The sequence below is a fragment of the Tachypleus tridentatus genome, chromosome 8 (genome assembly GCF_004210375.1).
Source record: "Tachypleus tridentatus isolate NWPU-2018 chromosome 8, ASM421037v1, whole genome shotgun sequence".
Classification (NCBI taxonomy): Eukaryota; Metazoa; Arthropoda; class Merostomata; order Xiphosura; family Limulidae; genus Tachypleus; species Tachypleus tridentatus.
Window position 1 is genome coordinate 79,484,150 of NC_134832.1, and position 14,397 is coordinate 79,498,546.

At 32.8% G+C, this 14,397-nt stretch overlaps 1 protein-coding gene across 3 annotated transcripts in view; it reads right to left on the reverse strand.

Moving 5' to 3' along the window:
• Nucleotides 1-2,080: 2,080 nt before the first annotated feature.
• Nucleotides 2,081-14,397, reverse strand: part of LOC143222761 (potassium channel, subfamily K, member 16-like) — a 44,304-nt gene continuing 31,987 nt past the window's right edge. For all 3 annotated transcript variants that reach the window (XM_076449712.1, XM_076449714.1, XM_076449713.1), the window contains exons 4-6: nt 9,929-10,261; nt 8,014-8,243; nt 2,081-4,115 (exon numbers count right to left, since the gene is read on the reverse strand). In XM_076449712.1, the coding sequence (XP_076305827.1) occupies nt 3,576-4,115; nt 8,014-8,243; nt 9,929-10,261 (1,103 nt within the window). In that variant the 3' untranslated portion in view covers nt 2,081-3,575. The remainder of the gene's footprint in view (nt 4,116-8,013; nt 8,244-9,928; nt 10,262-14,397) is intronic.

Genomic DNA, 14,397 nt, shown 5'->3' on the forward strand with positions numbered 1-14,397 from the left:
GTTTAGTTATATTCCTATAATCTCTCAGTATTGTTAAAATTGAGATTAAATATCTATATATCCAAAAATGTTACACAAATACACAGGCTTTCTTAGGGTGTCCTAACTTTTTCACATGACTGTAAATATGTAACAATGATGTCAAGTAAAAAAATAGAAAGTTTTATTTTCGGACTTGGTTGTTTTATGAGTTTTTATGTGATATTGTAATTAGTCTGCATCTTGTTATTAATAAATCTTACTGAGGTCATTAAAACGTAGAACCTTGAAAAAACAATAACTATTTAGACAAGTTCCACAAACAAATGCAAGTTTATTAAAGAAATATCGAGTAGCTGGATAGTACAAAGGGTAATGATTACGTTAGGTGTGAACTAGTTAATACTAAGTTTATAGGTAAGTACAAAGTTACACAATGAACTATCTGCGCTGTACCTACAACTGGTATTGAAATCCGGGTTTTAGCGTTATCCTTCATACTTCCATCTGTGCCACTTAGGGGGGAGCTAATGAATTTAAGAGCAATATATTTACAAAAAATTATGACGTCCGTGAATAGGATTTAGAGTAATTACATGTTAAATTTAAATTTATTTATTAACTCTATTTCATTGAAGTGGTGTGTTTTGCAGTAAATTTGTGTAAACTAAACTATGAAATAGAAGCTTATGGATAAATGTTTATAAATATCTTGAAATATTTCGAAATCGTAAAGATCATTTTTATTTCTCTGAAAACAAACAAACAAAAACACGAAGTAACAGTTCATACACTATATATTACCATTTGGTAGACTTGAAGGAAAGCTGAAGTGTCTGTATCAGTACCGAGAGGAAACTAATTGAAAATATAAGTTTATTCTTAACAAAGATACGTATTATTAAGCACTCTTAATGTATCTTAAAATATTAATGTTAATACATATACATATAATAAATTAACAGTTTAAATTATCATATGTAAGCTTTCGTCAGTTAGAGTTCCTAAGTAACCCTTATATTCTGAAATAGGAAGGAAATTAGTTCGATTCACTAGATTTGAAGTGTATATATAACAAGTCGCTAAAGTGACATTATAATGGAAGGCTTAAAAAAGTTAAATCATTCTTGGATTCCTAGTTAACACAGCGAGAGGATCAGTAACTTAACAGAACGTTTCTGTTGAGAGCGTAGTGTCCCAGACACGTGGTCTATCATAACTCTTATTCTCGAAAGAAATACATCTATTTAGATCACTAAAATACTACGTCAGAGGACTGATTCTCATTCTCTTTATTCAAAGATTCAGTAGAGTATGGCCACAACAATATGATACTGCATGTAATACAACTCCCTCTTTAACGGTTCTAATTGAATACGTACAGGTGACAACCTAATAACTTCATTAATAATATCGAAGCTGTCTTACAAAACAATTATAAATAATGAACTTATGCTCTGATAAAATCTGATGCTTATTTATGTGATTTCAAACTAACTTACTTTGTATTGTAAACAGCTCTTTAACGAAACAATATTTCCATTGTGATTCGAATGTATTTTTAATAACATTTGTATTCACTTCTAAAGAACGAAAGCTAGCAGGTGTAAATGATATAGATATATACACATTATTATTAAAATATAACTTAAGTAAGAATTACAAAAATAAAATTAAACCGTGTTATAATAAAAAACTATAGTAGATGGCGCCATTTAAGTGGTTTGTGTGTGTGTGTGTGTGTTTTCTTATAGCAAAGCCACATCGGGCTATTTGCTGAGTCAAGTGGTTTTGAAAATTTATTAAAACAAAAGAAAGGTAAAATTGAATTCAGTGTTGCTTTCAGAGAATATTAAATACTTCACTTTGTCTAAAATGAAATGTATAACCCCTTTTATTATCATAGTGGAAAGTTTTGTACTGATATTTAATGACTGAAAATTGAATGCAAGGTTCTGTAGTAATTGCTATTTTGTTGTTATTTATTAATGTGCGCAACTGACTTTATTTTTAACTTAACCTTATGCATTTATAAAAAAGAAATGTTTATAATGTGCATGGAAAGTTACATAACGAAACTTGTAGAATAAAACAGTTGTTCTAGAGGGCGAACCAATTTTTATTTCAATGTAATTATATACAATAGGACAATTTATAACAATAGTTATAAGTTAACTGTACAGAAAGACAAATGTTTGTAGTAATCATATCTTACAGCTCAGATAAATTAACTCAAAGTAATGGCATGCTCCATTCATTTTTCACGAACTTCTGTTGATTTTCTAAAACTCTTTCTTGATATATACTTTTTATTTTCAACTAAGCCTGTACACGTTGAAAAGTGATTTTTGTATTTATTGCCTTTTATTTGTGGTGAGCGTGTAAACAACATATTTACCGCTTCTGACTTAGAGATGATAACGTTTAAACTTTCGGGTCTAGCTACTTAATCTTGTCATTGACGTAAAAATATTATCTAAGCAAACATAAATATTAGGCTTATTATCTCTCGGGGTTCATTTATGGCATAAAATGTATAAGTTGGTTTGTTTTTGAAATTTGTAGCTTTGCGCGAATTACACTGCTAAATTAGGGACGACTAGCGCAAACACAGCTAGTCATCACCACCCACTGCCAACTCTTAGGCTACTCTTTTACCAACGAATAGTGGGATTGACCATCACAATATAACGCCCATACGGTTGAAAGGACTAGCATGTTATGTATGACAGGGATTCGAATCCGCAACCCTTGGATTACTAGTCGAGTGCCTTAACCACCTGGCCAAAATGTATAAGAGTGACAAGTAAATCTTACTATTCAGTCCGATAAACAGTAGTTTACGGTGGTGCTACAGATTACCTGCCCACCTTCTAATCTATCAGTTTAAAATTAGGGACGGCTATATGCGGATAGTCCTTTCTTGTAGCTTTACAAGAAAATTGTGAAATAAAAATTCTTCCTCAGAATACAGCTATATAATAAAAAATAGAAATATACGATATATATCAAGTAATTAATACTGCATGAGTTATAATTTCAAAAATAAATAAATGAAAGTTTCAACAACCCGAAAATGTATCATTTCATGTTCATAAGAATAGAAAGAAGAAGAAAAAAGAGAAGAAATGTAAAATTTGGGAAGGCACGTAATTTCAAAATACACTAATTTATAAAAGAATTACACTTAAATCTAACTTTGTGAATTTATATTTTACTTTTTAGTTCACGAAATAAAAGTGACCTGTTCTTTAACAGAAAATGCTAGAAAATACGGCCACAAACCATTTTTATTTGAATTCTATATTGCTCTGACTTTTTGTAAAATAATACCAAGATATATTAAATATTAGTTATTTTTGTTCTTTTATCTTTGTTATTTGTTGAGTAAAGACTATGCCTTGATTTTATAAACAATAGCTCAATCGCTTTATCGTACTGAAAGCTAAAAAATTTATGAACACAAAAAATATCTTACACATTTGGTGAGGTTCATCTCAAAACAGCATCAACATCCTTTTAGCATAAATAAAACAAAAAGTTTGAAAAATTAATGAAAATTCCATATTAATGGTAGTGTGTAAAATGCGAACGTATCACTGATTTGTAGTTCTTGAGCTTTCTATTTCAAAAGTTGAATTATTTCTTTGAGCAGTATCTTCATAACCATATTTTAAGCTTTCTAAGTTTCCATTAGGAACCCCAAGAAAACCTCCAACAAGAAAAGGAAACTTGTCATGCTTAGTTACGGAACTGTCTACGTGTGTAGAAGAATGAAATCCAAGCTGGCTTCTATTCTTGATGACCGAAATTTCAGTTCCATTATGAATATGGACGAAAGGGAGAGACTCTGGTAGACTGTACCAACGAGTGGACAAGGGGTGTGTGAAGGATGATAAATCCAAGGCTTCTATTTGTCCTAAATATGTCCCATGATGTTGGTCATAAGAAGTATGAATGTTAGTTTCGTGTCTCAGTGCTTCCACAAGTTTTATTAATCTCCGAAGGTGAACTTCTGCATTCATATTCTTGTCCTGAGGACTCGTTGTATCGTCACTTCCGGTAGGACTATCAGGATTATTTGATTTTCCAAAAGGCAATGAACCAGTGAGTGGCTTTCGTTTTCGCCGGGATTTCTGACATATTAAGAATACAAAACAATGTGCGAAAATTTAAAATAAAATAAGGTAGTCAGTACTAGTTTATTAATATCCTATAACACATTTCTTCTCATACTCACACTGAACGATGGATTTAACATAATTAAGACTTACAAAAATCAGTTTTACAAAACGTCATTAATGTTTTCATAGGCACATAAGAAATAATATCATGAAAAACTGACACTGAGAATTGAAGGTATATTTCAGCTCAGACTCAGTATTTTGTTGAATGTATGCAGTGTCATATCATGACTTTAAAAAACAACAACAATCCAATACTTCATCTTCTGTTATATTAGGAACACCTGTAAAGTGATATTATGTTTAGTGCTTTGAAAGAAAAAGTATATTCTCAGAACAAGTTAACTTTTTTGCACTTCTTTCAGTTTAGTCTTGCAAAATGTTTCGAAAAACTGATTTCCAACAATATTTATAGTAGCTAGTTTTTGTTTGGAGATGACAAACTTCAAATGCATAAAAGAATGAAAATATTCACCATATTACCCATTTAATGATTTGCTTATGCAAGAAGTAACCGGAATAACAAAAAGAACTGCCCCCCTGCTAGTACAGCGGTATGTCTCCGGATTTACAACGCTAAAATCAGGGGTTCGATTCCCCTCGGTGGGCTGAGCAGATGGCCCTATGTGGCTTTGCTATAAGAAAAACACAAACAAAAAGAATTATTTTGACGATTTTGTTTAGCATTTATTTTCATTTACTTAACCGTCCCCCGGGACAGCGGTATGTCTTAGTATTTGCGATGTTAAAATCATGGGTTCGATTCCCCCTCGGTGGACACAGCAGATAGCCCGATATGGCTTTGCTATAACAAAACACAAGTACACACTTACTTAATCTAATTATTTTAAAATAAATTAACACAACACTCAAACTCATTTCTTCGTTAGGGTTGCATATGACAAACGCTGAAATTTACAGTCATGAGTACAATTCAAGATCTTTTCCTTTCGTTTTCTGCACTAATCACTTTGCATTCATACTAAATATTTGGACATCAGCTCCGTCTAGTGGCGTAGTACTTCTAAGCTACTTAACTTATTTACTTTAAATAATAATAACAAAAATAGAGGAAAACAACATGAGGATAACTTTTACTGTATAAATAAAGTTAATTAAAATCTTTTGTTGGTTACGAATCTTGTTGATTTAATATTTCACCCTAGAGGAAGTACACTATGGCCACTTTTCTCTAACTAACAGGCTTAATCCAACTAGTTTAAAAACTGTTACAGAAAAGGATAAATTTTAACTGATGACAGAGGACTACAACACTCTGATTAACCTTTTTTAGAGCGTTCTTGGCTGAACATGTGAATAACGTGCTAAATATATATTTATATTTATGTTATTGTTTAGCTTCGTGATAATATGATACACGTGTTTCTTGTCATTACTGCTTAGTCTAACTGTAGCATAATATAGTCGAGGCAAAAGTGTTTACGTACTCTTCTATATTGATGATGTTGTGGAATAGTTCTTGAGTAATGCTCGAGTGGTAACAGAGAAGGTAATGTGTGATCAGATGAAGTACCTAGGACTTGTTATTCTGGTCTGCATAAGTGGTTTTGAGCATTTGTTCATCAAAACACACATACATACCTATTTTATATGGAGTGCTTTTGGTATGTGTGTGTGTGTGTGTGTGTGTTATTCTTTTAGAAAATGTCTGTAAATAGTGTGTAGTCATACCTCGTCGTGTGACTAAACTGCATCTAGAATCCTGAAATGTCATCGGTCTACAGGAAACGTGGTACCGGATATGGTAGACGCTAAAGATCTACTTCCTGTGATAGCCGTGTTTTGATCAGGTTAACACGTCAAGGTAATAAAAAGTTTCGCGACACCTTAAGACAAGAATGGCGTGAATACATTCAATCCAGGACATACAGAAGAACAGTAAATAGTAGACTGAACAAATAACATTAGTTTGTAAGAAGGACTATCTGCTAACCGATATTAATCAGAACTCACCTCCGTTACCATGTTACTTGGACAAGAAAGAATGTCAACTTACAGTTAGGACACTGGCGACACCTCATCTTTTCATATGAGTCCTGTTTTCGGCTTATTAAACAAGATAGTAGGATTCATGTTTGTTATTTGGCTGGTTAACAAGGGAAGACTGTACTTCGCACACGAAACACAGAGGAGGTGGTGCAAAACATGCTTGGACAGCTATTCATCATTGTGAAAAATCGCTCTTTATATTCTCCATGGAAATGGCGCTTCCTACAAGCATCACATGGAGACGATATTTCTTCCACGTACTAGAACAAGATTTGTCAGTAACTTTGTGTTCCAAGATGACAATTCACTATCCACAGTAAATGTATTGTACAGGATTGATCTCGACCAAAAGGATGTTATAAGATTACCGTGGCCAGCAAAGTCTCCAGACTGTAATCCCATTGAGAACTATTGGGTAGAACTAAGCCGAAAAATTACTAACCATAACCTTACGCCAGCTACTGAAGAGCAGCTTCCAGTGACAAACTGGGATGAATCACGATGGATTATATCAATAACTTCATTTATAACATGCTACGTTGCCTTGTGGAAGTTATTAGAGTACAAAGAGAATCAATCAAGTACTGAATGTTTAATAAGAATTGATAGTTGGTTACAAATGTTTGTTATATTTGATGTTATATTTTATCATCATCTATGCTTTGGTAAAGTTTTACTGATATAGCTAAAATGCTAAATTATACATCTAGCTAGTTACATGTGGCGCCAATGCATTAGATCAGTGTGTGACATTTCACGATGTTATATCTGCATTCTGAGAATAAAGAAAAGTAAAGTTCTCCGTGACGGGAAATGGAGGCGAAGCGGGAAAATCGTGACCCCTAGTACAAATCTACATGTACGCGGAATAAAAATTTCGCGAAGTTGGGAGTTGCACATCGTGTAATAAAAAAATGTTTTTAGTATCATTTAAACAAGAGTGTCATTATAGTATGATTTTAACAGGTGTCTGATAAATTTGTTTGTTGTTCTACTACATTATTTATTATTCATGTCCATAGAACCTGTCTTAATATACGAATTACGTATGTAGTTGTTTTATATAACATGCTTGTTCGATTGTTTCTTTTGTGAATTTCACGCAAGCTACACGAGGGTTATCTGCGCTAGCCATCCCTAATTTAGCAGTGTAAGACTATACAAAAAACAGTTAGTCATCACCACCCACTAATGGTCAACTCTTGGAATACTCTTGTTACCAACAAATAGTGGGATTGACCGTCACATTTTAAAGCCCCCATGGCTAAAAGAGCGAGCATGTCCGGTGTGACAGGGATTCGAACCCACGACCCTCAGATTACGAGTCGAGTGCCTTAATTACCTGGGCATGTCGGGCCATATAACATGCATTTCTCAGTTTGACACCACCAAGTGTATTTGGTTTCCATCTTAATAATAATGATCTTATTTGTTACAAAATATAGAAACATTTAGGCTGTGACTGTATGATCCTGCAGTGTGATGTGATGGTAACATTACAAAATATAGAAACATTTAGGCAAAGTACTGTATGTATCCTGCATTGTGATGTGATGGTAACATTACAAATTATTTTCTGTATATTACTGTTTTGTGTGATTGTACGTGATTGTTGTTTCCCTGTAATACTGCCTATCTTTATAGTAAATAATGGATGTGCTTTTGTGTATTACTGCTAAGCCTGATTGATAATATGGATGTATTAGAGGTAGGTGATGGTTGCGCAACTGTGTTTTTGTGGATTAATTTCATAGTAACCACTAAAGTGAATAGTAAAGTATGTTTTATTTACGTGTCATACAGAGTTTTATCTTAGGGTTATTTTACGTCTCTGGCTTACCTTGGCAATAAACTCCTGGAGGAGATGATGGATGTCGTCCAATCTTTTCTCCACCTTCTCCTGAGTGTAGTTGATTCTGAGAGAAAGACCATGTTCCATTCTACGAATCTGCTTACACCTCATGGCTCGAGAGATGTAATTAAGAATCATTGCTAGATACCCCAGACCAAAGATAATCCAGAAAATCACACCAATTTTGTAGATCCATATGTAGTCTCCATTAAAGTTACCTGAGTTGATAAGATGTATAACTTTATCAGTACCATAAATGTATGTTTAATTATTATAAATTCTACGCGTACCTGCTATAATTCATACCAGATCTCCACTATTTTCTATTAATATTTACTAGTTTCATACTTTTATCACGTAATTTGGTGCCAGTTTTCTTTCTATTAACATTATTCTTAGTATTATTAGGTAGTATGAGACTGATATTCTTTTTATTGGCAGTATCTTAAGTATCACAACTGTTAGTATCCTTATTATGATCAGACAGTTTGGAATCGACCTACTTATTAATGGTAATAATCTTACTATTATTAGATAATTTGGGATTGATTATCTTCTTACTGTTATCGTTCAGTACTAAGCCTCATTCTAACAGCGAGTAACACTGACCAGCGTGATCAAAGACTCGTCTTAAAAATAGCGAGTCACACTGGCCAGCGTTCAGTATCCAACCCTTATCCTAACAATAGTGGGCCCAGCATGGCCAGGTGGTTAAGACACTCGACTCTTAATCTGAGGATCGTGCTTTCGAATCCCCTTCGCACCAAACGCCCTTTCAGCCGTAGGGTCGTTATAAGAGAACTGTTTTGTTTCTCTGCCTCTATACTATCTCGCTCTTAAAACAACAGACAGTTTGTTTTTATTTTAATGTTGTCTTGAAGCCGCAATTTGACACAAGCTATTAGAAGTGAGAAATATAAAATCTACTGGTGTTTTAAGGTCAAACTACAGTTCAAGACCAATGATAGTTGTGAAATGTTTTCCAAATAGCAGTCAAAATGAATTACGATTGTAGCTGCCAACAAACATGTTGGAGCCCTGTACTTTCCAAACTAAAAAAAAAAGTGTTGAAATTTGTAACAGCTTAAAAGCATGTTTTTGTGTGTTTGATAAAAAAAACTGTCCCAAGCATTAAGAATATTCAGCTGATTTGAAGTAACACCTTTAATTTTATTTTTTGAAATCAATTAATCTTTTTTATGTTTGTTGATTATTTAACTTTGACCATTGTATTTATATGCTTAAGATTTTTTTATTCATGAAACTTCAACCTGAAAGCTTCTAAGTAGTCTAATACATATGTTTAAGTATTTACTCTTACGAATATTGATTAGGCTAAATTTATTGTGCTGTACTTTGTTAATTGAAATTTAAAACCCAGTTTTTCATGTTTGTTTTTGAATTTCGCGCAAAGCTACACGAGGGCTGTCTGCGCTAGCCGTCCCTAATTTAGCAGTGTAAAACCAGAGAGAAGGCAGCTAGTCATCACCATTCAACGTCGACTCTTGGGTATCTCTTTTATTAATAAATAGTGGGATTGACTATCACCTTATAACGTCTCTACGCGTGAAATGGTATGTCTGGTATAATGGTTATTCGAATCCGCGATCCTCAGATTGCAAGTTGATCATCCTAACCACCTGGGCCATTAAGAATAAAAAAAATAATTTAGGTCACAATAAAAATGTCTTCATAAGCATTCTTGCCAGTCTAAATGTTTTTTTAGTGTCAAGAGTTTTATAGAAAGAACTTGGTTAAAGCAAATCGTTGGTAAGAGGGATTGATGCTAAATGCATTTAAATTATAATGTCTAAAATGTAAAGTCTTTAATGCCCATTAAATAGACGCAAATTCTATTAAACATAATTTTTAAAAATACTAACGTATCGTGCCTCAAACTTACCTGCTACATAATCCCCAAAACCAATAGTAGCTAGTGAGATAAAACAGTAATAGAGCCCCTCCAGAAACGTCCACTGCTCGATGAACATGAAGATACATGCTGGTAAGATAATAAACACAATAAACCAGGGCAGTAGAAAAGTGGAGGCGTTGATTGTCAGCGCCACCTTGGAATTGTAACATTTCTTAGCTCTCTCTAAACTTTTGATTAATTGTTTGCTAAAATTATCTCCGATTGCCGCCAGGAGGATGCCCGTCAGAGGAATTCCAATCATGGCGTAAAAAACACAGAATATTCTTCCAGAGACAGTAGATGGCGCTAAGTGACCATAACCTGAAACAGAGGCGTATATTTCGATTTTTTTACATAAACGACTAAATACGTTCGTGCAGTGTGGTATAATACATTTTTTATCGATACCGTTTATTTCATTACTACCCGATCTTTTACAAATGACTGAATAATATAATAAAGTTACGAACACGCTTTTATGTTATTAAAGGGCAAATTTGATAAGACACCAAATATATTAATATAAATTTTCCTAGTACTAGTGAATAGAAAGCCAGGTAATTTTATCACCACTTTAATAAACTATATTAAATACATTAAAAACAACACGAATGTGTCTAATAGTGAAAATGTAAGACAAAACGCATGCAGGGTTAAAGACGACAAATAATGCATTGTTATTCCACTGAGCAAAACGAACTCACCTAATGACACATTTTTTTACTCTAGTGTTGCCAAATTAAGCAACAGGGGAAGAAACGAGCCCTGTTAAAACAAACACTTTCTGTCAATAATGTACAGAGGAATAATGCGGTTTTTCACAAAGATGATTAGTTACTGCTTTAAAAATTTATTATAAAAACGGTTGGTACAGGTATTAAAACTTTAATTAAAATAAAGTACAGAACAACGTTTCGACCTTCTTAAGTCATCTTCAAAACGTCAGAATGTTGTTCTGTACTTTATTTTAATTAATGTTTTATTATCTATACCAGCCGTCTTTAGAATACATCTTTTCACTTCAAGTGGGTTTCTCGTCATCATGAGTTAATGCGTTAACATGAACGCATCTTTAGTGTTGTAATGTTCTTTACTTACAGTGTTAACATGTATTTTACACACCACTATGCACTACATAAATTGAATAATGAGCCTATCTTTATTGAAAATGACTTATTCTGAAAATAGAAGACAGTTTCTTAATTTAATGCTATTTCTATCGTATTGTGACCAGCCTTTCTTTTTATTGGCCGATATCTGATCAGGCTAACATAATAAAGTTTCATCAGTGGCGGCACCAAGGGGGGACCTGAGCCGAGCCCTCATCAGCCCCCCAATATTGTTACCTACATATATTCACAAAATATGGAAAACACAATCGTCGTTGTTGCTTAACAATTAACATCAAAGAGACATAGATCCGTAGAACTCAACGTTTCTGCTATGTAAACTGTCTTTATGTTATATTTCTTTTGATTTGTAGCTTTACTCTTAATGGTATATTAAATGTTCAGTCTAAGCTAATCTTGATTTTCTTTATTATTATGAAAAATACCTTGGGTGGAATGTAGGTGAGCTTCCCCTTTTACATATACGCATATTTTGATAAACATATTATTTCTAATTTGTAATAATGAATTATTAATCAGAGTATGAGTTTCCAATGAAAACTGCATTGAAAACACAGTTCAAAATAGCACACCTTTCTGAAATGTACCTTGGTATTTACATTATTATAATTTACCATCTATACTTCATATTGATGGCATTTTGGGAAGCTCCTTCACAGTTTACCTCAGTCCCCCCCCAACGAAAATATCCTGGCCCTGGTGCCGCCACTGAGTTTCAAACAAAACAGCATGTCCGATTTAATTGTTTTATGTTGGAACTTTGAAGAGAATTAAGGAAAGTAGGCTTAGCCATAAATAGCCACTATTCAATTTCACTCAAAAAACAAACAATGTTAAAGATCATTCTTGTACATCGTTTATTTATGTTTGTTTACTTAAAAATATAAAACTTTTTTCCAAGCACTCTAAATTCAAAATAAAAAACAATACAATTTCTAATTATAATTAAAAAAAAACCTGTTGCAAATTGTACGTCATTTGGTAAGGTCGAAAATCTGCAGTTGTTCTATGAGGTTCTAGTTGTTGTTTTCAGCATGGCTCGAGGAATATTCTGATTTCAACAGAAGAAGTTCTTTGTCCCCATTTCCCTTTTCCTTAAAAAATGCTAGCCTCGCGTTCTTATATTAGAAACTTTCTTGTGAAAGAGAAAATTTAAGTCGCCTTCGTTTTTCGTAATGTTAGGGAGATTAACTAGTGACGACACTGTATAAATACTAAACTTTAGCTTCTATGAGGACAAATAGGACAAGCAAAGTAAAGTATTCACAAGCATACATTTCACAAACATTTATACACTAAAGTTTTAACGTTCAATAACTCGTTAACATGTGAGTTTTAAAAATTTATTATTTTAATTTTCAGAAAACATAAATAATAGCTTTGTGATTAATTCCACGATGCATTTATTGAAGGCCAGCTTTCGCGTTCTACGAGCTCTTTGTGAGTCGAGAAACAAATTGAATATAAACATCACGTTAAGCACATCAATGCTTTAAAACAAAAATAACAGTCCCTGCAGATTAAATCTTGAAGGGTTTTCTACTCACCACTAGTAGGATGACTGTGTTAATTGTGTTAGAGAATGTTTCAATACATTTGGATGAAGATACAGTTGGAAATACGAATGTTAACTAATATGACTGTTTGGTTTGTGTTTATTGCTTAATAAAATCGAATGAATCCTGTTATGTTTAAAGGTTAAATGGACAGTTCAGCATCTGAGAAGATTAAATTTCTTGAAAATAATGACATCCATTGTAAATATAAGAATAACTATTACCCTTTCGTACCTTCTTTAATCAGCATTGTGTTAAATAAGAGATGGAAGTTATATTCTTATTACAATATTTTTAATCATGTTTCATTCTCAAAATTTCAGAATGATATAAAATTTTCGGCCATAGCTATAGATATAATTATCTATTTAACATAACGCGCCATATTTTGTAATATCGACACGATTACTCATGGAAGGTTATGTAATATTTATTCTACATTATTATCTTTGACGCAACATCATGTTCAAATTGTTTCTTACCTTACTAAACAACTTAAAAGTAAGCTTGAAGCTTATTTTCAAAAGATACACTGTGGAATTTGCTTGAACATTTATTTTGTACAGTTGTTTCAAGTCAGAAGGGAAGAACACTTGATGTTAGAACCATCACAACATAACGACAGTATTTGCAGTCCTACGTTTGCGAAAGAAGTTCGTTAAAATTTCTGAAACAGTTAAGTGAACAATCAGCACTTTCAAGGAAATCAAACATTTGTTTATTAGAATAGCCAGTAATAAGTAGTTTAATCCAGTTACTGTTTGCTGTTAATCTAAGCTTTTACCTCATTATTTGATAATGTTTTTCATCTGCAAAACACGCTTCGTTTTCTCATCATTTTCATTAGTTTTCCATTTTAACGTAATTAAAAGAGCAACGTGTGTATGCGCATCTGGGGGATGTTTTTTTTTGAATTTCATTAAATTATGTAAAAATTAGGAGTAAGGAAGTATGGATAACTTCGCCATATGCAAAAGGAGAATGTAGGTGTAGAGTGCTATGCACTAAAAGGATGAGATATAGATAGATCTGTTATCCCTTAGAACCCCATCTCAGACAACAGTGTTTACATGTTAAGGTTTTGTACAGGTATGTCTTCATATGCTTGTAAACACTGTCATCCAGGTTTTTAACATTTGGCCTTGATTTTCAGATTTTAAAAATGTCGCTATATCTGAAACATGTTAATAGATAAATTAATCGGTTTGTCATTGTTTTATGACGCCATTTGGTTCAAAATGTATTTTTCTTTCTTTTATGCAAGTGTCTGGTGGGTATCACGTGTTATGGAATAGGTTTGACCACCTTGATATAACCTCGGAGTCATTAAAACGCCCCACACTTCCATGAAATGTTATTTTTTTTTTGTAAAACGTAGCATTCCCTTTAAATTTTATAAGCTTTATGAATTCAAACACAAAATATCACAACCACAAAAAATGTTTCGAAAGCAAAGCACAAGTTTTCCCACTGGTATTCCATAATAATAATAACGAAACATGCCTTATTTCACACTTAACATTAAAACTATAATATTTGTAATACATATTTAATTACAACAGCATACCTAATGAATATAATCAAATAATATCTTCTATAACAACATATTCGAATTTTGTAGCAACTAAAACTTGCAAGAAGTTTATATCCTCCAGCTCTTACATTTCTGGTACTAAACAGTTTTAATAAACTCATGATCTTCATGTATTTTTATTTTTGAATCATAATTTGAGCTAGAATCCAAGCTAATTTATAACTAGCTAACGTAACT